The 26,896-nt window shown below is 39.5% G+C and overlaps 1 protein-coding gene across 4 annotated transcripts in view; it reads left to right on the top strand.

Annotated features, from left to right (window-relative positions):
* fmn1 (formin 1) overlaps positions 1-25,819 on the top strand; it is a 373,616-nt gene extending 347,797 nt beyond the window's left edge. For all 4 annotated transcript variants that reach the window (XM_072569057.1, XM_072569058.1, XM_072569056.1 and 1 more), the window contains 2 exons: positions 8,519-8,600; positions 21,822-25,819. In XM_072569057.1, the coding sequence (XP_072425158.1) occupies positions 8,519-8,600; positions 21,822-21,866 (127 nt within the window). In that variant the 3' untranslated portion in view covers positions 21,867-25,819. The remainder of the gene's footprint in view (positions 1-8,518; positions 8,601-21,821) is intronic.
* Positions 25,820-26,896: the final 1,077 nt, after the last annotated feature.

Genomic DNA, 26,896 nt, shown 5'->3' with positions numbered 1-26,896 from the left:
ACTGCCTACCAAGAGCAGCTTCCTGAAGAAGGGCTTATGCCCAAAATGTCGATTCTCCTGCTCATTGGATGCTGTCTGACCTGCTGCACTTTTCCAGCAACACATTTTCAGCTCTGATCTCCAGCATCTGCAGTCCTCACTTTCTCCCTTGGTACTCTATATCTCAAATTAGGTGCAAAGCCACAATTTTAACTTGCCAATGGCTTTATGGGTTTATTTTGTAGTCTTTACACCATTATGAAAGACATATTACTCATGCCTGAATGCTTATAGTAAAGATTGTCCATGCCTGCCTGGATATATTTGTTTCTCTGCTAATAAGATGAGTAAAAGGTGCAATTGCATCTGCTAATTGAATATTATATTAGCATTGGCTTAATGGCAGGAGATAGAAAATGGTGGTGGAGAGTTGATTCTTGGACTGGAGGCCTTTCACCGCAGTGTTCCATAGGGATTGGTTCTGGATCCTCTTTTGTTTCTCATATATATAAATGATTTGGATAAGACTATAGAAGGCATGGTTAGTAAGTTTGCGGACAACACCAAAGTTGGTGGTTTAGTAGATAGTGAAGAAGGTTTTCTAAGATTTCAAAGGGATGGGGGATTTCAAGTCTAGGGGGCACATTTTTAAGGTGAGAGGAGAGAGATTTTGTGGAATGAACTTTCTGAGGAAGTGGTGGATGTGGATACAATTACAACATTTAAAAGACATTTGGATAAGTACATGAATGGGAAAGGTTTGGAGGGATATGGGCGATGAGCAGGCAGGTGGGACTAGTTCAGATTGGGATGATGTTCAGCATGGACTGGTTAGACCAAAGGTTCGGTTTTTGTGCTGTATGATTCTATGCCTCTGTTAGCCTCAGTATCTGCTTAACACATGCAGTCAATAGCAGCAGAGAAGGCTACCTCCAGTGGGCTTGCTATTTGGTAAATTATTATATATATGTGTGGTGATAAACTTATTGCTTTAAGAAAAATATTTAAAGCAAAATCAAAAGAGTTACAAACATATCCCATCCTACTGGAAGTCACGAGAGGAGGTGTTAACCTTATATTAACAAAGCTTATCCTTTGCATTTGAGTGGAATGTTTTGGTGAATGCAATAAATACACAGATTTCGCTTTTCATTTCACACTCATTTAACTGAATTCAGATGCAAAGTTAAATAACAGAACAGGTTGAAATGACTACTTTCCATGTTGGAAATTCTGTTTATTTCTGTTTCATACTTTCTCCTGTAGGGTAGAAAATTCTCAGACTCCACTTGTGCAATCATTGCATTCATACTTTGACTTCTGATTTTATCTCAACTTTAGCTATCAGTTGGATAAGGATATATTTTTGCTGTATACGTTTGATGTTAGCAGACAATGGCAGTCTTGACTTTTGTAGCTTTCAGTCCTTAATGCACTTAAAGAGAGTGCAGAATCACTAAGAATGTGCTATATAGGCTATTGTCAAACTCAATTCAATCCCAGCCTAGATCTCCTTAGTTTTAGAAAAATCCACTTGAAGATGCATTCTAAATTTCAGTTCTTCTCACCATTCTGTCAAGAATCCAATCCCTTCCCCAGTAGCAAAATCCATCAGTTTTGTCTGAACTCAACCACCTCAAGTATCCTGTTGCATCATCTGGACTTTAGAAGCACAGCAGTTTTATATAAAACCTATAAAACCTTTACACAATTTGAGCTTGTCCTTCCATTTCTTTAATGGTTTAAACTGCTGTTATAGTGACAGCAGAAATTCATCTTCTTCATTTCCAACCACTCTGTTTTACATTAAATGCTCACTGTTGAAGTCTGACATTTTTCTCATAAGTTGCTAAATTTAGCATGAATTGGCAAACAGTAAATCACCTGCATTAAATAAGTTCTGTTAACTATCTTCTGAGTTCTAGCCTGAAATTTTTTTCTGTGTTAAACAAAGCAAAAATCAGTATATTAAAACTATGTAACTCAAATATGTTACAGTATCCATTACACATTTGAAGGTAGATTTTCCAATTTTCCGCTTGGGTTTATTGAGTGTGGAATTTGGAAGGGAGTTCATGCTCCATCTAAAGGAGCCTGCCCTTTTTGGAACCATTAACAGAAGAGTAGTTTAGATAAGCTATATCATTAAGTTATTTATTGCCTGCCTGATTTCCTCCAATTTCTATGAACAGCAGATCTAAACAATACAGAAAAGAATAACCTTCCTGATGAAGGGCTTTTGCTCAAAACGTTGATTCTCCTGCTCCTTGGAAGCTGCCTGACCTGCTGTGCTTTTCCAGCACCACACTCTTCGACTCTAATCTCCAGCAACTGCAGTCCTCACTTTCGCCTAAAAGAATAATCTTGTCAGCCCAGATCATCCATTGGCCAGACAGTAATTATTCCAACATAGATTGGAATTGGCACCCAACCAATTTGATACCATACCAATCTGATACCATCCCCAACCAGCATCTACTCTCCTGGCATCCTCCACTCCTAACAATCTGGCATCCTATCTTCCAGTACCCTAACATTACACCTAACTTGTGGAGGAGAAGGACTCGTGGTATCATTGCCCAGAGACCTAGCAATGTTCTTGGGACCTGGGTTCAAATCCCACCATGGCAGATGGTGGAATTTTAATTCAATAAAAATATCTGGAATTACAAGTCTAATGATGGCTATGAAACCATTGTCGACTGTTGGATAAACCCATCTCGTTCACTAATGTCCTTTACAGAAAAAACTGCTTACCTGGTCTAGCCTACATGTGACTCCAGACCCACAGCAATGTGGTTGACTCTTAACTCCTCTCTGAGCAATTAGGGATGGACAATAAATGCTAGACTAGCCAGTGATGCCCACAAACTGTAAATGAGTTTTTTTTAAAAGCCTTATACATGGCAACAGCTGTAAAAGTGGCTGTCAAGACCTTTAAAGTTCAGAATACAACAGCTGACTGCTGCAAAAAGGGGGCATGGTTTGCCTTTCTCTGACAGCTTTTGCTACAAAAGAACTGTCAGAATGGTAGCATGTCTCTGTATTTCTGTGGGAGACCTGAGTGGAATCTCCTCTCAGAATCTCCTCTTTTAAAAAAAAGGGGCCAGCGTGAAAGTCTGTGTGAGGTTACCACTCACCAGAAAACCTGACCCAATATTTAGTTAATATTATGTTTGGGATTCTTTTAAGATCATTGTGACATTGTGGTGCTTTGTGTGTGTTTGGTGATTCAGAATTCAGATTAAGGTAGTTTTACAGTACTGAGTACTGTCAATGATTAACCAAGCAACCCCGACCTAATGATGGAGCCTAGCTTTCCAGTTCTATCACGGATATTTAGGATTCTTCCAACATAGCAATTCAACTGCAACCTGATACTCTATTGAGATCATGGTGCTAGCTAAAAATCACGTGGAATCTCAACAATACTCTCAGCCATGGTATTTGGGGGAGACATTTCTGCAAAACCCCATTTACAAACTTAGTCCACACCACCGACTATGTTCCCTGGATTAAGCAAGTGGTGTTTTTCTTTACAAGGAGAAATGAAGTAATTTGTAATAGACAAATGGGAATTCTATAAATGTGGATTTATCATACATTCAGTTTGGAGATTTTTAAAGATAGTGGACCAGATTTCACTCTATTAATAGTGGTGAGGTATTTTCTGTTATTACAGAAAAGTGGAAGTGACAGTCTGGAGTACATCTGCACAAATGTGGAAATATATATGTTGTCAATATACAATGCCCCTCTAGATTGTGCTGCTGCAGTCTTTGTCAATGGTCTCCATGTAGTAATCATTGTGTGAAGTATCCCCTATCTTTTATGAAACAAATATAAGGTTTTGTGCTGCTGCAACTTTTAGTAATTTAAGTAGTTATCACTTGCATGTTTAAAAACTATGAGCAACATTTCTGGACCTGGAAAAAATATTCTTCCATGTGTGAAGTTCCATCCTTTCAAAAGACAATTAATGTTGCAGATTTAAAAGAAAATAAACTAAATTGTTTTATATTTTATTTTACCTCTTCCTCATTCCCATCAATTTGTCTCAATATATATTACATTTACAAAAGCAAAATATTGTAGATGCTGGAAATCTGAAATAAAAGCAAAAAAAGCTGGAAGTTTTGTGCAGCTCAGGCAACACCTGTGAGAATTAGAAATAATCATTCGGGTCAATGACCTTCCACCAAACATATTTGCTCTGTGTGCAATAATTTAATGGCAATTTGTACTTCATCTTATTTACTTGCTGCTTTTCCATCTGCCTAGTCTGTTAAGGATTCTTCAGCCTGATTTGTTGAAAAATGTCTCTTTGCTTACTCTGTTTGCTAATGACATGGCACCTCTGCAGAGAGCACCAGACTGTATGGGGAACCATACAGAAGGTGGGATTTGCTGACCTACTTAATAAAATTGCTGAAACTTGCGATATGAATGTTTAAATGTTTGATCCACTTCTTGGGGTGGTGCTTTCATATTCCAGGTGTACCAAATAGGTGTCTACAGTGCCCATGCACTCTTCTGGAGGAAGCTATTTCAGATGCCATATTGATGAGGGTGATAGTACATGCACAGTAGACAGATCATGCCATCTGTCAGTATGTTTGGTACCAGCGTCACCATTAGCCCATTTCTTGCACCAGCTGAAATTGTCTCTTGATCTGCAAATGGTTTTGGAGGACAACCTTGAGGAATGCTTGGCCTAGAACTACCAATTTCTTAGTGTGCCATCTCAACATGGATGGCACCTGCCTGAGGTCGCGAGTTGACAGGTAACAATGAGGGAACGAATGTGAGTGTGAATGTTGTCCAGCTGAGTGTGTACAGTAGGTTCATGTCCCATAGAGTAGTCGTCACTACCCTTGAATGGGGACCTAACAGGCCTAGTCATCTGTTGGAGGGAAGCTTATTGGATTGCTGTACACCTTTTCAACATCACTGTTCCCAGGTTTGATAGCAGCAGTCGGAACTTAAATAACAAGCTGAGTTTGATACCAGAAGTCAATGCAAGTCAAATTGAGTTCTCGGTGGTGTAATGGAAACTGAGACTGTGTCTCAAAAGCAATGAACTCTAGTCTCTTTGCACTGTCCCATGCCAAGTTGGTGCTGAACCCCTCCATGCTCCATGAGATTGCATGCAAGCTTTCTAGCAGGTCTCCCATTCCATCAAGCATTTCATCGCACACAGTAAAACACAGCGGATGCTGGAAACCTGAACTAGCAAAAGATGTGAAGCACTCAGTAGATAAGGTAATGGGTGCGGTGAGAGAAGCAGTTAAAATATAAAGCCATTAAACTTTTGTCAGAACAAAGCTAGAGATGTAACAGCTTTCAAGCAAGTGTAGAAATAGGAAAAAGAGTGAAGAGAACAAAAAGGAAAGTCTGTTACGTTATGGATGGCAGGAGAGATTGATGAACAAGAGATGGTACTGCAAGTCAAAATCAGATTATGATTATTATTAATGTAAATAAACCCAAAACAGGTCTTGAGAAGATGCCATTGAGGGTGACAGAATGATAATCTGTATCTCCTCAAGAAAGTTAAGACAGCGATAAAAGGCAAATGTGTGGAAAGGTGCCATGAGAAGAGAGATGTTGGAGGCGATTAAGGAGTTATCAGCCGCTGCTGCTTAGGTCAGATCTCACTCCACTATTCAGAATGCTTCGTGCAAAAGATCAGAGTAGCATCTCTCCCCTAACTGTGCCAAATTCTTCCCAAATTCCCCAAGATTTGTGCTTCAACAATCTGGACTTTGAAGTACTGGGTCAAGAAAGGTACAAGGAGATAGTTTTGGTAAGTTATGGTGAGAGAGGAAAGCCAGATGTGCAGATCATCTACAATTTGTAAATCCGAAGAGATGCTGGATGATAAAGTTTTAATTTATTTGGATAGCTAAGGTACCCATTTGCAGAGCATTGATACTACTTTAGACATGGCCCTGCAATACCTGCCGCCTGGCGGGTGGAAAAATGCAAGTTGGAATTTTTAGAAGTAGTCTTGAATATGCATAAAAAATGCATTATAGACCTGTCAAAAGCAACAGCCAAAATGACCTGTCATGAGAAACTATTAGAAGTGCCATGAAGAGCTGTCATGAGGCACTGTCAAAAGTGTCAGAAGGACCTGTCAAGTGGAGTCATAAAGTCATAGAGCATCTATCAAGATGAACTTTCAAAATTGTTAAGAGGAATTGTCAATAGGAACAGTTAAAGTGTCAAACAGAACCATCAAACGGAGCTGACAAACAGTTGTTATGGTTTTTAGGTGTTCAACACTTTAACTCTTCAAAGCAAGTTATTAATTTTAAAAGTCACTCCTTGCTATTTCACTTTGTCTGTTGATATAAGTACCATTACTTGACTGGTACTGCATGACTGATTTCATATTCTTCCATTGTCTCGGAAGGATGCCTGCAATGTCACAGTTTGATTGACAGCTACAAATGGTTACAGACTCGTTGAAATTGGACAATGAAACAAATATTTGTTATTGTCAGAGTTTGCATGCTTGAATGAAATGTTTGTTATAAGGAAGGAATATAAAGGTATATTCAAAAGTATGATCATTTTTTTCAATAAAGTGAAGTCTGCAATAAGCATTTGGAAATTCATTTTATTTCATCTTTTATGGTTTGTATTATAAGTGTAGAGGCCAAGTGGTGGTGGGTGGGGAGAATGGGTTGACATGAGTTGGCACAAAGTAGCATGTTGGGTTATAAAGGCCCATACAGGTAGACAAGGGGAGAACTTGGCATAGGGGTATAAAGGACCATGAGTTTGGGAAACAGATTGTTATGGAGGATAACGAGGGGCTCCTTGGGATGGGTAGAGGAGAATAGGTTCACCTGGACGATATAAGGGTCATGGATTATGGACAAGTGATGTATTGGCCTTGTACAGGTTAAGAGAGGTGGCATGTGTTGCATGAATGAGGGCTGAAACCTGCTACACTGGAATGAAAACCCCAACTTCCAGGCTGCTTTCTCCTGAGTTGCATATGCAAAAATGTTCTGACTCTCTGCGCCCAAACCAAGAGTGAAAATCCAGGCCTTTTCCTTTGAACTTTACCACAATTTAGACCACTTTGTGCTTAATTTATTTTGACCATAAAAATATTTAGTCTTATAGCTTACAGAATCTGGGTGTTGTCATACTGATGAACCTGCTGCTGTTGTGCTCTTTCAGCCTTCAGGAAGTCCATAAACATTCTTTGAAGTTTTTTACAAATAAAACCATAAGAATGATTCATCTCAAGAGCATCTTTCGGGTGCATGTTATTCCCTCATGAATATGAGTCAAAGTCAATAGCTTTGCTAATTTCGTTTTTCAGACAAGGTCCTTGTTGCAAATTTTCTAAACCAAAATTCTTTGACTAAGTTCTTTGTAACTCATTTCACAAATTGGGAAGTGAGGACTGGAATTATTATTTGTGTTAATTTAGTTACTTACATCATCTTCTGGAGACATTTCAAAGTTTTAAGTAGCGTCACTGTCAGTCATGACTTTTCTTTTAATCTTCTACTATTTGTGGATTGATGAGTGATGAGGCTACTAAGATGTATTCGGTTATTAACATGCATGCAGCTCGCATTGCGTCATTGGAATTTATACATTCTGTTATTTGTGTACTCAGTTTTGTGAATGTGTTACAGTTTGCAATGCTGCTTAATCATTGTTGATATTTAAAATCATTTTTATTCTGGTACCTGGTAATCTGTAATTAATCTTCTAGAATGTGAGTAGAGCCAACATTCCCATTTCATGAGAAAGAAGTTTGGCCAAATTGAATCCGTTATCAGTTAGTCAATCTGATATGATCCTGCTGCAGGCAAAGTGCCCTTCTCATTCTGAAGTGTCAAATGAGTGAAGGTTTGAATTCATTGCAATTGTGCTGAGTCTTGGCTGCCAAAGATGGTTCAGTTCAACAGAAAATAGCAATTGTAGTGAAACATTCCAAGGGTCTTTATTATATTATTGCACTAAGAGTATTGCAGACAGCTGGATTAGATAGTCTATCATATACTTTGTGCCTAAGAGTGTAACTATTCTGCATGTAATGCCTTAATCCTCGTGGGTGCCACATATTCTGAATCAGTTGTAAAATGATAAAACTGCACAAGAATATGTCAGAGAATGAGGAGAATGCAAGAAACAATGTGTGGTGAAGTATCAAGATATCTTCTCTCCCAATGTGATATTTGTTTACTAGTTCCAAATTTCCCGAAGTTTAGTTGAAAAACATGGCTAATGAAAAGTTGAGCTTTGCATTTATCATGTATGAGGGCTGTTTGAGATTCTGAAAGTAATTCTGATTTCCTTTAATGACATGTCTGAATGCATTTGAAAAAAAACTTTCTTTCACATTGGAGATAAATGTTCATCATTTGCAGCAAAATCATAATCACAAGCATTGTGTTTGCATTTGCAATGTGACTTTAAATAGTGGACTGAATCATTCCACCATAGCTAATGAAAATATAGACAATAACTTGAAATAAATGATTAGTTTCTTCTGACCTTATTTCAGGTTGAAGGAGGCTCAGCAATCTGTGAAGAAGATAACTTCAGAAAAGAAAGTTGAAACAAAGAAAACAAACCCTAACAGCCTGGTAAGATCGTGATTGCTGGTAATCTATGTCAGTGTCCCTAAAACTCCTTCATGCTGATTTAGCAATCAAGTACACTGCTAAAATCTAAATGCATCTAAAACAAATTACATTATCCTACTCATTTTTATGTAAACATTATATAAACAAGACATTTATGGCAAAGAATTGAGTTGAATTTATATTATAAAACATATTCATTCTTAGCATTTCCTGTGGAAAAGATATTCAGACTTCTAGATTATAGAAACTCGACAATGTGGAAGGAGTACAAACAGACCCCTCTACTCTAAACTTATAACCCTGCATTTCCCATGGCTAACCCTATAACCCTGCATTTCCCACGGCTAACCCCATAACTCTGCATTTCCCTTGGCTAATCCACCTAACTTGCTCTAGACACTTTACCCTGGCCAATCTACCTAACCTGCACTTTGGACTGTGGGAGGAAACTGGAGCATGCAGAGCTAACCCATACAGTCACTGGGACAATGTGCAAACTCCACACAGACAATTGCCCAAAGGTGGAGTTGAACCCAGGTCACTGGTGCTGTGAGGTAGTGGTTCTAACCACTGAGCCATGGTGCCAAAGGGAAGAATTCCAGAGGAGGAAACCAGGCATGAAAGTTTAAATCTGCAGAAAAGTATGAGGCTTTTAAATTGGAAGGGAAATAAGTTCTAATGGAGATTTTCAGTAATACAAATGTTTTACCAGGGTAAATGTTAAAATAATTGCTGGATGACAGTTTCTAACAATCTAAGAAATCAGAGCAGGGCTAGACTGTGGACTCCTTCAAGCCTGTTTCGCCATTCAGTAAAATTATGGTTGATCATTGGCCTCACATCCAGCTGTCCACTTACAACACGTACCCTTGAATTTCCTCAGAAGCCAAAACTTTGTCTATCGCAGAGCTAAATATATTCAGTGAGTGATGGAACATCCACAGTCTTCTGTGTTAGAGAAGTCCAAAGATTTACAACCTTCTGACTGAAAAATGCCTCCTCACCTCAATTCCACCTCAACCTCAATCAGCCTCTTATTAAAGAACAAAGAATAAAGAAAATTTACAGCCCAGGTACAGGCCCTTCAGCCCTCCAAGCCTGAGCTGATCCAAGTGTACTGTCTAAACCTGTTGGTCAATTCCTAAGCATCTGTATCCCTCTGCTCCCCACCTACTCAGGCATCTGTCCAGATGCATCTTAAATGAATCTACTGTGCCTGCCTCTACCACCTCTGCCGGCAACGCGTTCCAAACACCCACCATCCTCTGTGTGAAGTACTTGCCGCGTGTATCCCCCTTAAACTTTCTACCTCTCACCTTGAAAGCGTGACCTCTCATTATTGAGTCCTTCACCCTGTGAAAAAGCTTGTCTCTATCCACCCTGTCTATACCCTTCATGATTTTGTAAACCTCAATCAGGTCCCCCCTCAATCTCCTTTTTTCTAATGAAAATAAACCTAACCACTCAACCTCTCTTCATAGCTAGCACCTTCCATATCAGGCAACATCCTCGTAAACCATCTCTGCATCCTCTCCAAAGCATCCACATCCGTTTGGTAATGTGTCAACCAGAACTGTACACAGTATTCTAAATGCAGCTGAACCAATGTCTTGTACAATACCCCGTCCAATGAAGGCAAGCATACTTTATGCCTTCTTGACCACTCTATCCACCTGTGCAGCAACCTTCAGGTACAATGGACCTGCACTCCCAGATCTCTCTGCCCATCAACTTTTCCAAGGGTCTTCCATTCATTGCATAATTCGCTCTAGAATTAGCCTTGCCTAAATGCATCACCTCACATTTATCTGGATTGAAAACCACCTGCCACTTTTCCGCCCAACTCTCCAGTCTATCTATTTCTTCATGTATTCTCTGACAGTCCCTTATGCTTTCTGCTACTCCACCAATCTTCGTGTCATGTGCAAACTTGCTGATCATACCAACAGTGCCCTATCCCAGATCAGTTATATATATTACAAGCAACAGTGGCCCCAACACTGACCCCTGTGGAACACCACTGGTCACCTTTCTCCATTTTGAGAAGCCCCCTTCAACTATTACTCTCCTGTTGCTCAAACAGTTCTTTATCCACCTAGCTAGAACACCCTGCACACCATGTGACTTCACTTTCTCCATTAGTCTACCATGGGGAACCCTATCAAATGCCTTACTAAAGTCCATGTATATGACATCAACAGCCTTTCCTTCATCTATCAACTTGGTCACTTTCTCGAAGAACTCTATTAAGTTGGTAAGGCATGATCTCCCCCACACAAACCCATGTTGGCTATCACTGATAAGCCCATTCTTTTCTAAATATAAATAGATCCTATCCCTCAGTACCTTCTCCCACCACTGACGTCAGGCTCACTGGTCTGTAGTTACCCGGAATATCCCTACTACCCTTCTTGTACAGGGGGACAACATGAGCAACCTTCCAGTCCTCCGGTACCTCACCTGTATTTAAGGATGCCACAAAGATATCCGTCAGGGCCTCAGCTACTTCCTCTTTCGCCTCCCTCAGCAACCTGGGATAAATCCCACCTGGTCCTGGGGATTTGTCCACCTCTAGCCTACCCAACACACCTTCCCTACTTATGTCAATGTGATCCAGACTAATCAAACTTCTATCTCTAACCTCAACATTCATCATGTTCCTCTCCTCAGTGAACACTGATGCAAAGTAATTCTGAAGCTGTAACCCCCAAGTTTTAGATTCCCCAGCCAAGGTAACACCCTCTCATTGTCAGCCCTGTCAACACCTTGTACGTTTCTCTCTCATTCTTCTAAACTCCATCGAGTATAGGCTAAATTTCTACATCGTCTCATCATAAGACAACCCATTCATCCCAGGAACCAATCTAGTGAATTCTCGCTGTCATACTCCAATTGAAGTGCATCCTTCCCTGTATATGGAAACCAAAACTGCACGGTGTTTCTGCTGTTGTCTCACCAATGCCTTGCACATTTACAGCAAGACTTGTGCTTAAGTCTTGTACTTACGTCCCCTTGTACAATTATACCTCACATCCCTCCAAACACTGAAGTTTTAAGTTTCATCCCTTATAAAAAATATTCTGTATTTTTATTTTTTCTACTGTTAAAAACTTTGCAAACCCCTATATTTATTTTTCTGACACTTTTATTGTTCGGTCACTAAGGCTGCATAGAGATATAGACAGGTTCTCTGTTTCCTCTTCACAGGTTACATTCATACCTTACTTATATTGTTGACAGAATTAATACTTCCCCCTCAATCTCTTTGTTTAAGTCATCTAAGTATATGTGTAAATAGTTGAAGCCCTGGCATTTGACCCTTGTGGCACATCATCAGTTTAGTTTTGCATGCTACAAGACAAATTAAGGATTTTTTATCAATGTGATTGAGTGTTGCCCCAGTTGAAGACATTGATGTATCTACAGTTTAATCTACATGTAAAATACATTACAACACTGCCTACAATCAAAGTCAAATGTCACAGGCTCTAAAGTACTTGGAGATGTTCTGAGCTTGTGAAATGCACACTGTAAATGCTAATCTTTTCAACCATTTTCTTGAAGTAAGCAAGTTTGCAGGATTGTCCTGATAGATGCAGTTATTACCAAATTAATACTTTACTTTTTGCTTGGACAGTTTTGTTGGACAGTTGCAAGCAATTATTTTGATCTTTTGATGTAATGGAATTATCCAATTTTATCCAATATCTTTGAATTATCTACTACAAAGTCCAGACATGGTAAAGTATTCTGTACTCGGAAGTGTTGTTCATTACTGTCATGGGAATACAAACAACTTTTGTGGCATTGATTTTCTTTGGTTACAGAATGTTCTAGTTAATTATAGCCCTTTTCAGATAATCAAGATAAACTGTTAAAAGTTTGGAATTTTTAATTGTTTTGTGTGACTAAGTGATAGTAAATGTATCCTCCAGCATTTGAACATGTGGACAGTCTGTACCACAAAGGATTTGGAGCGATGTATAATCAGTCTTGAGAGGGTATACAAATAAAAAGAGTTAAAAGTAACTTGGAAATTATAGAAAGAATTTCTTATTTTGTAAGGAATGCAATATATGGGTTAATTTCAACCTATCTGGCTGTGAAATGGATGCAGGAGTTGGGAGATGTATTATTAAAAGTGAACATTTTCATTTGTTAAGTATGCTGGAACCATGTCTGTCCACATTTTCTGTGCTCGCTGGATTGAGGTGCTCACTGAAAGCAAGGGGATGCCTCATGTCCACATTCAAGTTAGAGATTAATGGTGCAATTAAGGTTTTATCAAAAGCACAGAGTCTAAAACTTAACCATTGGGTAAAATCTGTTGGAATTGACTTGGTACCCTGACTGACATATAATGGTTTCCAAGTACTCTGGTCATAGAGTTTATGTTCAGGATTCAGTTGGGAGGAATTCCCAATAATTAGCTCCACTATCACACAAAGCATCACAAATGTGTAACTATCCAATACCAAGATAGATAATCAGTTTCCTGATGAAGGGCTTATGTCCAAAACGTTGATTCTCCTGCTCCTCGGAAGCTGCCTGCCCTGCTACACTTTTCCAGCAACACACTCTTGACTCTGATCTCCAGCATCTGCAGTCCTCACTTTCTCCTACAAGATAATCAATTTGAATGTCTAACCGCTGTTCAGGACAAATACAGTTCACACCAGATTTCATCATTTACAGGAAAATAAACAAACTTTTCTTTAACAAATCACAAAAAAAAGGATGATTAATCTATTGCTATTTGACTTAAGCTATGTTCCTTTAAAATCCCAAACACATTCATTCATTTGTTCCTTCAGAAACAGGAGAGACAAAAAAGAAGCAGAAGGTTTGACACGAATGCTGTAATTGGAAAAATATAGCAGAGAAAAATAAGTGATGTAGTTCAAGAGACAAGACTGAAGGGTTATTTCTCACAGTTCTTTAGATTGAACAAATGATGATACAATGTTGGCTGCAGAATAGTGCTTGAACTTTGATTCAATAGCTGATTGGGAACACCTCGGTATTTATATGTGAGGTTTGTTTCCACTCTCGCTGAGAGAAAATGTGACAGATGCTTCTTGTTTTCAGGCTTCTGGATCTCTCTAGTTTCACTGCACTGTCAGGTCTGTAACAAACTACAGCTGTAACAATCTGAAGGCTGCCATTAAACAGTTTTCAGTAACTCCTGGTGCCACACTGTCTCATAAAGTAACCAAACCAATACTCTGAAAAGTACACGGAAAAATCTTCCCAACAAGAAAAGATGTTTTGCAAACATTTATATCGCATTGTTTCCTATCCTCACCTCATATACATATAGTTTACTATTTGCCCACGCCGCAGAGAGAAAATAGGCAGAGACAATTCCCAGTGTTAAAGTCACAACAAACACCTGGCAGCTCCAGCCCTTGCTTCTCCAAACCTCCATGTTGGGAGTGATCCCAAACAACTCAGGGTACACTCCATGGGCAGCGGCTGCCTGCATCCTTTGCCTGAGAAAATTAGCATCAGATGTACACCAGCCTCAACCCATTATTATGGCTCATCTTCAACCCACCGTAAACATAGTTATGAACTTGTGTACTCCACTTTGCAGCACCTTTCTTTGTAATGCTGTTGCCATGCCATTTTGCACCCAGGGTAGACACCCATCTGTTAATGTTAATTTCTCTCTGCACCTTCTCGACTGATTACATTGTATCCTGCACTTTGTTCTGTTACGGGTGCACTTGTATAGTAGGATCTGCCTGTAAAAGCATGTAAGACAACATTTTTCACTGTATGTCAGTACATATGACAATAATAGAATCAGAGGGTCAGAGAGCTGTACAGAATGGAAACAGACCCTTCAGTCCAACTGATGCTGATATCCTAAATAAATCTTGTCCCACTTGCCAACATTTGGTCCATATCCCTCTAAACCCTTCCTATTCATGTACCCATCCAGATGCCTTTTAAATGTTGTAATTGTACCAGCCTCCACCACTTCTCTTGGCAGTTCATTCCATACACGCACCCCATTCTGTGTGAAAAAGTTGGGCCTAAGGTCCATTTTCAATCTTTCTCCTCTCATCTTAATCCTATGCCCTCTAGTTTTGGATACCCCTACCCTGGGGAAGACCTTGGCTATTCAACCTATCATTGCCTCTCATGATTTTGTAAATCTCTATAAAGTCACCCCTCAGTCTCAGATGCTCCAGGGAAAATAGTTCCAATTTTTTCAGCCTTTCCCCCTCAAACTTTTTCAGCTCAAACCCTCCAATTCTGGCAATATCCTTGTAAATCCTTTCTGAACCCTTTCAAGTTTCCCAACATCCTTCCGATAGCAGGGAGACCAGAATTGCACACAGTGTTCCAAAAGTGGCCTAACCAATGCCCTGTACAGCTGCAATATGACCTCCCAATTCCTATACTCAATGCACTGAACAATAAAGGCAAGCGTAGCTAATGCCTTCCTCACTCTCCTGTCTACCTGAGACTCCACTTTCAAGGAACTATGAACCTACACTCCAAGATCTCTGTTTAGCAACACTCCGTAGGACTTAAATCAAATCAAATCATCTCATTGATTGGAGCAGGATGTTAACATTCCCGGTGTAATCCCAACTACAAGTGAAGCTTATTACTTTGATCCTTTTTATGTTTGTCCTGTTGTTTAATAGAAGTTAAGGTTAAAACTGACAGGGGCCTTCATGACATCTGAAATGTCATCATACAAGCCTGATAAAGTTTCAGGTTAGTGTAGGTGCTCTAGAAAGGATAGCTAACGTTAAGATAGGATGGGAACATTGTGTGGCACTAAGAATGGCCAGCCCCTCTCGCTTCATTCTTGTAGTTGTAACTAAAATGACAGTCACTTACAGAGCTAGTGATGAAAAGCAAACATTATAATATTTTTCCAATGAAGTTTCACCATGGCACCTATTTGCTCTCAGAAGTCTAGGTACAGTCCCAGGATCTGCAGTTGGGGTGGATGGAGTTGGCATGTTGGCCTTGTAGTTTTGGTTCGGTGACCCCATGAACATTTGTACCTAGACATGCTGGTAGTGTACAGGCTTACCTTCCTCAGCGTAAACTCCCACAGGGTGAGGGATTACAGGCAGAATGGAGTTGGACAAGTTGAAAACTTCTCTCAGGACACTTCAGGAGACATCTAGGTACTTGCATGTGATTCCTTCTCCTGGGTGTGTCATATTGTCTCCTTGTGTTAACCAGGCAACTGGGGTGAGGTCTTCCATCCACCTCTGTGCCGAGAATGGCTGCAGCAATAGAATCAGTGCACATATCTGCCCCTATATTGAGTAGGGGGGAGACAAAAAAGCTGCACATGCTGGAACCCAAAGTAGACAAGCAAGAGACTGGAAGAACAGACCAAGTCAGGCAGCATCAGGAGGTGCAGAAGTCAATGTTTCTGGTGTAACCCTTCTTCAATACTGAGTGCGCTGAACCTGGATCTCTGTGGCAGCTGCCAACCTGACCTCGGAGGCAGCCAGATGCCCACATGCTGTGATGTGCTGACCACCATGTACTGCCATATCTAATCCAGCCAATTAATGTCCTGAGGTGTCAATGTCTGATCTGGTGGAGAGTGCAGGAGACTGCCTTGCCAGTCCTTCCTCTCGGGGATCAGTGACTTCTTCCTCAGAACTGGAGGAGAAGGGGATGTTCTGAGGGGCTGCTCTCTCCATAGCAGAAACCGTGCAAATGCTGCTGATTCCCAGAGGAGATGAGAGGGAGTGGGTTGCAAAATAGGCTTAGAAATTCAGTCACATTCATATTACACTGCCACTGCTGGACATGGGAGAGTCAGCACTTGACAATGAATCAGACATGATGTGCAGGACACAGAGGTCTCAGGATCATTGCATGAACAGTCTCAGTCCTCTCCACTAACACAAGGACTCGGTCCTCATACTGGGTAATGAGACCAAACTCAGGCACCCAACACCCTTCTTGGTTCTCGCCATCCTATTTTCCCCTGGAATGAAACAAAGGAAGAGGTTAAATGAGAGGGAAATGGCTGGCACAGCCCTTAGTACAGGTGAGAGAAAGGTAGTGAGGCATCCTGAGAGTGCGATTAGGCAGCACAAAGCGAGTTCAGCGTTTGTGTTATTGGGCTGGGCGAGCTCAATTAAAGGAAGATGTTGAATTTAATAAAGAGAGTGAAGGACTATGAGCCTTGGTGGGAAGTGGGTCTCCTAGCAGAGATAGAGTGAGTTGCGACTTAAAAGTGAGGAGATGGTGGCATTTACCATTGTGGAGTACACTGGGTCTTTAGCTTTTTTTCCTGCCCTGCTGAGTATTTGTCCAGCCTGAGGATACTGCAATGATCTGGGTCTTCAGATCAGACTGGCAGGTTTAGTGCTGTGGTTTCTTCTGGTCGTCCTGAGGGAAAAGGCTGACCTGCCTCTCCAGCATTCCATCCACCAGGATCTCCAGGTCCCTGTCAGAAAATCACGCTGCTCCAGGGATCTATACTATACTCTCGAAATGCAGGTTAAAGTCTCACCGTGGCTGTCAATGGAACTTAAACTTAATTCAGATTTTAATTTCAAAAACTGGTATTATAAGCTAGTCTCAGAAATGTTACATTGAAACTGTCATCATAAAAAGCCATTATGTTACCTTATGCTTTTCAGGGAATAAATGTTGTAGTGATTGGAACCAGGATGACCTCATTGATTGGGGTTGTTAACTCTGGCCAGTCAGGGAGCCCTGGCTGACTAATAAAACAACAAAAAAATTAATAAATACACAAAGCCAGGAGCTTTAGAATCTCCTCAGTCCCGGCGACTGACTCTGAGCTGGCTGGTCCCTGCCGGTGAACAGTGTACAAGTAAATAAAGGGTGACTTGGTGACAGGATACCAGCCTCTGTGCATTATTTTAATGATGACAGGAGAAAACAGTACGTGCCTGAAGAACATTCACTGGCAACAGTCATCTTGGAGTTGGGGGCATATGCATTTCTGACATCATGCCTTAATTTGGAAGATTAATTTATTGGATTTTGCTTTTTCTTTCCCCGGGCAAATTACATTGGGGCAATGAGTAATCCTTCTAACTGCTTGTGACCCACAGCATTTTCGGTTATAAGGGGCTTAAATTTCCCAGAGTCACTGGACATAGTGCTTAAATGTTTCTCGCAGGTGGGCACATGCCTTAGAAGAGAAAAATGTGTGTTCCGGCTGCCCCAGGTGATCTACTTGGGTTGCAGACTCGACAAAACCGTGTTATACCCATTGGAAAATAAAGATCAAAGGACCCCCTGCCTCCCATGTCTGTACTGGAGCTTAGGTATTTCCTTGGGTTACTGAATTATGTTGGAAAATTCATACGTAACCTGGCCTCCATCTTGGCACCTTTACACCTGCTATTGAGAAAGGGTCAGCTTTGGAAATGGTCGCAAAGCCAACAAGTACCTTTAGGGACGTGAAATAGCAGCTATCATCATCGAAGATGTTGATCCACTACGATCTGAAGTGAGAGGTAGTGCTGACATGTGATGTCTCCCTGTACAGTATCAGGGTAGTGTTGGCTCACTGGTGGCCCAATGCAGAGGAGCCCCAATAGTGTAGTTTCCCAGACTTTGGCTGATGCCAAATAGAAATATGCCCAGATAGAGAAGGAAGGTTTGGTGGTCATCTTTGGTGTGAGGAAGTTCCACCAGTTCCTTTATGGACAGGAATTTGTCATAGTAACAGATCACTAACCAGTGGGAGGGCTACTGAAGGAAGACAAGGCGGTGGATTCAGCAATGAGTCCTTATTCTCAGTGTGTACCAGTACAAGTTAGAACACCGTCCAGGAAGCCAAGTGGCTAATGTGGATACCCTGAGTCTCCTCCCATTGGCATATACTCCACTGGTGGTACCTCACCTGAAAGAGTCCATTTTGGTTTTAAACTTCCTGGACACCCTTCCCGTCACTGTTGATAATATCCCAACTGTGGACATAAAAAAAGATTCTGTCCTAGAAAAGCTAAAAGAGCTGGTGGTTATGGGAGAGACAGAATGGCCATTGCAACAAGGATTGAAACCCTTCTGGACACAGTGAGACCAGATCACTCTAGAGGATGACATATTACTGTGGGCAACGAGGGTGATTGTCCTGATACTGGCTGAACTCCACCAGGGTCATCCAGGGGTTTCCAAGATGAAGATGCTGGCAAGAAGCTCTGTCTAATGGGCAAGGTTGGAGGTTAACATAGCTGCATTGGTGGGGCAGGGCCCAGAGTGCCAACAAGGACATAAGTTGCCACCATCATGGGAATGGCCAGAAAACTCTGGACTCGGTTGCATTTTGATTATGCATGGGCTCAATGTTCCTGGTCATTGTGGACGCCCATTCAGAGTGGTTAGATGTACATAAAGCTTATTTGGCAAACTGAGGGATGATGATTGAGAAACTGCAAACATTTTTCGCAATACACGGGCTCCCAGAAATTTTGGTCACAGACAATAGGATGTTGTTAAGCAGCAGGGAATGCGAGTACTACCTAAACTTGAATGGCATTCGGCACATAAGGACAGCTCCATATTATCCATTATCCAATGGTTCTAGCAGAAAGATCGGTCCAAACGTTGAATGTAGGCTTAAAGAAGCAGCCTACAGAGTCACGTAATGCCAAACTGTCCTCGTTCTTGGTTGATTATAGGACCACCCTGCACACAACAACAAGGATAGTTCCAGCATAGTTGCTGATAGGGAAATAGCTCTGTATCAGGTTAAACCTGATATTCCCAGACCCAGCAGGAGGAGGTTGAAGTGACAGCAGGAACACCAATGCCAGTCCTCAAAGTAAGAGAGACAGTTTAATTCAGGGAATGAAGTTTGGTGCTGGAACCATGGAAATGGCCCTGTGAGGGTAACAAGAGAAGGTTGATGCGAGGTCAGGGCCAGTCACTTACAAAGTTCAGGTCGGTGAGACGGTCCTGAACAAACATGTGGATCACCTGAAAGCTGTTACTTCAGAAACTGGGCAGGAGCAAAACAGACCTGGTCCTCAAAACAGCCAGGAGGCCTGGCAGAAAATGTAGGTTCTCCCCCTCCCTCTAAGTGCCGAGGAAACCTCCGAGTCCAAGATGGATGCTGCCTTGATATTGTTACTGCCAGGAGAAGGGCAGGGAACCCTCGCCAGATACTCTGGATGCAAGAGATGTGATACATTCCAGTACACACTGTCTGTGTGAGGATCCGGACCTGGGGCGAAAACGTCACAGGAATAGCTCCAAGAGGAAGACCAGGCCTACATCCCCAGACTTGGGAGTGGAGGGAGGGATGTAGTGATTGGAACCAGTGATTGGTCCTTGTTGACTACGAGCCCCTGATTGGAGTTGTTAACCCCAGCCAATCAGGAAAGCCCTAGCTGACCATTTTAGACAGGGGAAAATAAGCACTACCGCTGTTTGGTGGTGGTGTGGGGTTTACAAAGGAACAACAGTGTAACCAGATTTAGAATCTCTGCAATATATAAAAAAAGGGGATTAGAATCTCCTCTGTTCTGAGGACTGATTTCGAGCTGGCTGGCCACAGCTAGTTTGCTGGGTATTGATAAATAAAGGGTGAGTTGGTGACAGGATACCGGCCTCTGTACGGTTATTTCAAATCTACTCTCCTTTCCTAGTCTGATATATTTTAACTGCAAAAAACACAGCAAATGGTCAGCAAGCTGCTCAATCGTAACAAACTGCAACAAAAACATCAGAACAGAATAATACAGAATGGACCATCTCGTACTTATGTAGGCATCACAAACAAAAATGACACACCCAGCCCTGTCAACCCTGCAAAGTCCACCTCATTACCATTTAGGGGCCTTGTGCAAAAACTACAAGAGCTGTTCCACAACCAAAATCCCAGAAACCACCCACCAACAAAACAAACCCAGCAAATGTAGTAGCATAGTAGTAGCATTTATTTCCCATTTCTAATTGCCCTTGAAGAAGTAGTGGTGAGACATCTTCTTGAACTGTTGCAGTCCATCTAGTTAAGATACATCTACATTACTGTTAGTAATGGAGTTTCAGGATTTTAACCCAGCAACAGCACATGAACAGTGAAATCGCTCCAAGTCAGGATTTTGTGTGACTTAAAGGAGTGCTGTTCCCAAGCATCTAGTGTCCTTGTCCTTCTAGGTGACGGATATTATGTGTTTGCAAGGAGCTGCCAAAGGAGCCTTAGTGAGTTGCTACAGTGCATCTTGGATATTATACATATGGTAGTTGCAGTGCTCTGGTGATGGAGCAATTTTTTTTTCTGTGGGATACACAGGGCTTCTTTCTCTTGGTTGTTGTCAAGTTTGTTGACTATTGTTACAACTGCCTGACAAGTGGAGATGACTCCATCAACTCCTGACTTGTGCCTTGTAGAAAATAGATGGGGTCTGCAAAGTTGAAAGGTGAGTTATTGCAAATTCCCAGGCTTGACTCGCTCTTATATTCATGATGGCTATGTGACTAGTCTATTTAACCTTCAGGTCAATGGTAGTATGCAATATAATTATGGTGGGATATTCAGTGGTGATCATTCATTGAATGTCAATAGGTGGTTAGATTTTCTCTCGGCACTTCTTTTATGTGAATGTTTCCACCTACTAGCCTGAATATGAGTGGTGTCTGGGCCTTATGGTATGTATGGTAACATCTATATAGTAACGTGCATTATGACCTGCATATGGTGCTGAACACTGCCGTCGCCAACAAACATCCCTATACTGATCTTTCTTATTGGAAACCAGCTTATTGATGAAGCAGCTGGAGATGGTTGCGCCTAGGACATTGCCCTGATGAATTTCTGCAGCACCATTCTGGGGCTGAGATGATTGGCCTGAAGCAAGTTCAACCATCTTAATTTGTGTTAGCTATGAGTGAGTAATAGAAAGACAAAAATTATGTTAAGTCACAACCCCAGCCTCTAAATCTGTTATGTTTGCTGCCTCAAAGGGATCACAATGCTGGGTGTTCCTTCCATGATCTTAATATAGGACTAAAATGTAAAAGGCAAGTCATAGAATAAAGAGTACAAAACTGAAAATTAGTTATTTTTGGACAGAAATCTCTTTTGGAGTTGAGAGGCAATTTCAAATCTTGAATTTTTAATGTAAATTTACTCAAATCCGAGTGAACAAACTAGTTAATTAATGTGGATTTTGCAATTGACAGCGAGTTGTAGTCCAAGGTTTGGAAATGACAGTGAGCTTTCCTTTTTCTCTTACAAAACAGAAAGAAAGACTACGCCAAAGGGAGGCAAGTGTCATCACAGACTGAAGGAAACCTCAAAGTGAAAGAGTCCTGTGACTTGATTATTGCATTCAATCGGAATTTGAGGGATGTTCCTTGAAAAGCTTGCACATCTTCATGCTGCTTATCCCCCGATGCCAACACACCAAGGAGGTTTCCAATTCCATGACAACATCAAGAGAGCCTTCATACATTCTTGATTATAGTTGTCACAGGATCTATATGTTCCGCCCTCACCAAAGTGAGATTTCAATGCTTGGTTCAAGTTGTGTCTAATTGTTGTATATCCCATAGAATTCCAGCAAAGGGATTCTGGAATCTAAAAAAATCAATATACTATCGCTTCCAAAAGCTATTCTCTCTCTTGCAACATCAGTGGATTATAGTACACTGTGCTACAATGTGACTTGGGGTTAGACACAGTGTTCTTAAAAATTTAATCAAACATTGAAATTGTATAATGTTCCAGTTGTAGCTGCTACAGAGTTCAAAAATAATGTAAATATTATGTTTTTGCAGTTATGTATTCTTTTCAATGCTTCGTGCATCTCAGTGTAAGACGCAAAATGTGTTTGACCAAACAAATGAATAAACCGACTCTGTAATATCCCCCTCATTACCATGCACATTGGCTTTCAAAGCATAGATTATCAACTATGCACCTAGAAGCCTATTTAAAAAGTAATCCAAAGTCAAACTTATTAAAGTTTCAAGAAAAAAAAAGTGATTTGGAATTGAAACACATCAATGCCCAGTGGGTGTTTTGTTTCTTTTATCTCTGCCAAGAGATATTCAATCAAAATTGAATTTCTTGTCAATAATATGAAGGAATAGTGTGAATAACTGTTCATACCAACAGTTATGTGATATTTCATGAATTTGAACATTCACTCACATTTTGAGGAAAGGAGACTTTCAGCAGGTTCTGAGGTCTGGATGGTTACCAGAATTTTTAATCTGCCTCATTACCCAATTTCTCATTATTTCTCCATCTCTCACAAACTAGGCTTTTGTCTGCCAGTCCAATAAAAGATTGCTTCATAACTACTTGTTTGGATGGTGCCCTAACCTCAGCAAGGAAGGACTCCAGTTTGTGGACTGGCAACAGTGAGTGTTAGTAATGTAGGATCTGAAGTCCGATGAGCATAAATTGCTTCATCTTTTACTATCATTGATGCAAAGAAAGCTCGGAATTTTGGAGAGACCAAATTTACTGCTGGCAAAAATTGTTTTAAAGCCAACAACCACTACTTAAAGGTAGTACGTTTGTGCTGATAATCATGTCCTCCCTGACTTTCTTTATTTCTGAGGGATTTCAATCCTTTTAAACTTTTCTGTTCAATAGCATTCTTCCATTCATAAAGACCTTGAATGTACTTGAGATCTCTACCTTCTGCATTTGCGAGAAGCTATAATTAACATGTCAGTCTACATAGCTTTCAACAACCAGATGTCAGCTGTATTGCAAACTGACCCTAACCTACAGAAGATCTACAATATTTTTGAAGTGACCTGGCAGATCACTGTATGTATTCTGCAATTTGAACACGTGAAGCTCAACTGCCCAAAGGTTTTGTAGTAATTCTTATAGAATGTTAAGAAGGCTTGCAAATATTCTTTTAAAATATTGCTTTCATCAATAATTTATTTTATATATTATGTTATTATAATCTGTACGTCTGGTATAACCAATACATTCTGGCCAAAATTAATAAGTAAAATGTTTGATTCAGTTCCCAGAAAGATGGATGCTGTTGCTGATTTTCTGAAATGCAGGGAAATTGTGACGGTATGAAGTGGAGTATGGAGCTAAATAAGTGAATGTGGAGCTAAAAAGCAATACCTATATTCAATTTATATTTTACAGTCCCTAAAATAGGTTCCATTCAATGTTTTAAAATTTATTTTGGTATACACAATTGATCTTTGGGATAAAAACACCTTTTTATTGTTAGCACATTTATCAACATAATATACACATCACAAATTCAAAGTCAATGTTATTAACTGCTGTAGTTTTAATCCACATGCATAAAATAGTTCTCTTGTTGTCAAAGAGCTAATAAATTGTGTGATCAATTAATGTATACAAAAGACATATGGAAGGGAGACGTGTCCATTCAAAATTAAGCAGAAAAATCTAAATAGTACTTGATTACATTTTGTTCAGCAATAGATATTGCTGAACATTAACTTCTAATATATTTTTGTATAGAATATGTGTCATGTGAATGACATGGCAGCTTGATCCATTTGCCATAAATAAAACAGGTTAATAGGTAATATTTACTATACCTCTAGAATTATGAATATGGTTTATAATAATATCAATGTTCTCAGTTGACTATCTCCAAGTGTTTTAGTAATGATTATTCAAAATAGCATTATTTTATTAAAACATCCTCTATGTAGGATGGAAATCCAAGATGTATAATATATGTGGGGATATAGTTGTGAAGGTTGTTTACTATTTTATGCCTTTATAGATCCATTCATGGTTTGGTATGTTAATAACCATAGAGAACATGAAGGGGTAATGGAGGAATCTTCAGTGTCTTTGAGCTGATGAGGGGTAAAATTAGCCTGAAATGTCACATATGATTGCTAAATGGTGACCCCTTCTGGAATGTGTGAGAGCAGGACTGAACTCAGCCATGATGCCTGTCATTGGCCTCTCATAACCTGCCAAAATCTACTGTCTAGGCTTGCACTTAAAAAAAAATCAATTGAACAACATACTTGATGACTCATCATACCCAAAGAATTCTACATTCCAACATGAAGCAAAGAAATTGTGAATGAAGTGAGTGGTATTAAATCTCATCAAAATGTTTTTGTTATTTTCTTTAATTCAGTAAAAAGCCCTGAGCATATTTCTTTAATCAATTTAATTGCTTCTTTCTTCAACTGTTAGAATAGTGGTTATTGATTTCTGAAACATGTGGCTCCTTGATCAAAAGATGTTAATTTTATTCATTTTATACAACTAAAATCCTAATTATGATGTACAATTAACATTGTGTAGTAAAGAAACAAATGTTTTGTTTAAGTCTTATTAGAGATGTATTCAAACATAAATACTTACAATTTTTATGGCCAAAAACTGATATTCAAATATACTATTCCTAAAAATAATATCAGCTGCAAGAGATATAGAATATTTGTTCAATTAGCAAAGAAAATGGAACACAATTCTAGATCTTTACAACTGTAATTTTAAACTGCATTGTTTAAAGGATTCTTTACATTGAAATGTAGAAACTAATAATCTAAGGATATATTGATTATAATCTATGTGAACTATTTTGCAGTTTTGAACAAAAATATCCTGTATGTGCCAGGTGCAGCAAAGTTGTAAACTTTCCCTCATAAACAATGTTATGATTTAAATCCACATGGGTTTATTACCTGTTGATAGCTGTATGTTAATATGTGCTCTGACCAAGAATACTGCTACTGACTTAATTTTTTATGCAAACATATTGATTGTTAACAAAATGGCTATTGTTATGTTTCAGCTGGATATGCTTCTCAAGTTAACAGATTTGAGATCTCAGTCACACTATTGCAAAGACCCACATTTCCTTTGTCTTATATAAAAGAAATATACTAGTGTCTGTTAACATTGTCGCAAGCTCTATTTCATTTTACTCAGTAGTCACATTGGATTTATGATTGTCATGAAATGCACCTATCAGACTTTATTACTTTCAATCAAAAGCATTGTCTGTAGATACTTCTTGGTGCACTTTAGAATAAAATTACCAATTTCTTAATATCTATGTTAATCAATTTATGCTTCTGTTACAGTTGTCATAGGAATAGGGATTCGAAACAATAAGAAGATTCATTGACAGTAAAACAATGGCAGATGAAACATGTTGTGCCTGAAATTATTGTAATCACAGCTGAAGAAAGTTTAGCGAATGTCATTATCCTTTTTGTAACATATTAAATGTTATGAATAATTTTGCACAATATTTTATTTGTTTATTCGTTCTGGATGATGTTGCACAACACCATGTTGGTTTGATCTCAAAACACTGAATAAGAAGCTATGCAATGCTTTAGGAAAATGAAAAAAAAGGAATATAACTACTTTCTTTACAAAATGTAAACAAAATCCTGGTGATAAGTTGTTATGAAGTGCAGCCTGTAGTATTGAAAAGAGCATGGTGGAGGCTTGATATATAGTTCTAAATTGGAAACAAAACTTGAGTAACATTTTTTGTCATGATCTTGATTGATTCCAGAAAGTAATTGAAAAGTGGCTGATCTAAAATTGTTGCTAAGATCCAGTGTCATTAGATCATCCGTTGTGTAAGTATTTTCTGTGACTTCAAAAAGACATGTTGCCATTAGCAATACAAATTAGAAGCTCACAATGGGCCACTGAACTTGTAAGTGACCTGTGAGCTGCTAAGTTTGGCCAAGAGTTTAAACTTTAACTTGGGCAAGTTCTAATATTTGAAACCTAACGTCAGTCAGAATAGGTACAAAAGTTAAATCAGGTCAGTACTCAGACTTGGTCTAATTTCAAAAGCGTGTCAACCAGGATGTTTGTTGATGTAAATGATTCTAACAGAATTGGTCCAATTGAGACATATTAATGTAAGATCTTTTAAATTTAAAGTATTCAAAACGAATATAAAAAATAAACCAAAGACATTCGGATGCTGAAGATCTGATACAAAATCAAATTCAAAAACAGTAACAAAATTGCTTCTCCAGCATTTTCTGTTTTTTATCCAAACATAATATCAACCATTCTGTCCCATTTGTAAAGAGGAGGACACTAATAATAGAATCATAAGCTTAGATCTGCATTTGTACCTCAATTAAAACTGTTTTGCTGTGTTCTTTTAATTGTGTCTCAACTAAATAAACCAAATTCATATAAATTGTGACGATTAAAGGTTGATATTACACTTTATGAAGAATGTCTTTTACAAACAGTGATGACTTTATTGGGATCTAATAAAATGCATGAGCTATTTTGTAGGTATTGTGATGATTTGGTGGATGAGTTGGTGTAGATCATCCAAAATACATTTTAT

Source organism: Chiloscyllium punctatum, chromosome 4, assembly GCF_047496795.1.
Source record: "Chiloscyllium punctatum isolate Juve2018m chromosome 4, sChiPun1.3, whole genome shotgun sequence".
Lineage (NCBI taxonomy): Eukaryota > Metazoa > Chordata > Chondrichthyes > Orectolobiformes > Hemiscylliidae > Chiloscyllium > Chiloscyllium punctatum.
Note: the sequence above shows the minus strand (reverse complement) of the source record. Positions and strands in the feature narration are given on the sequence as shown.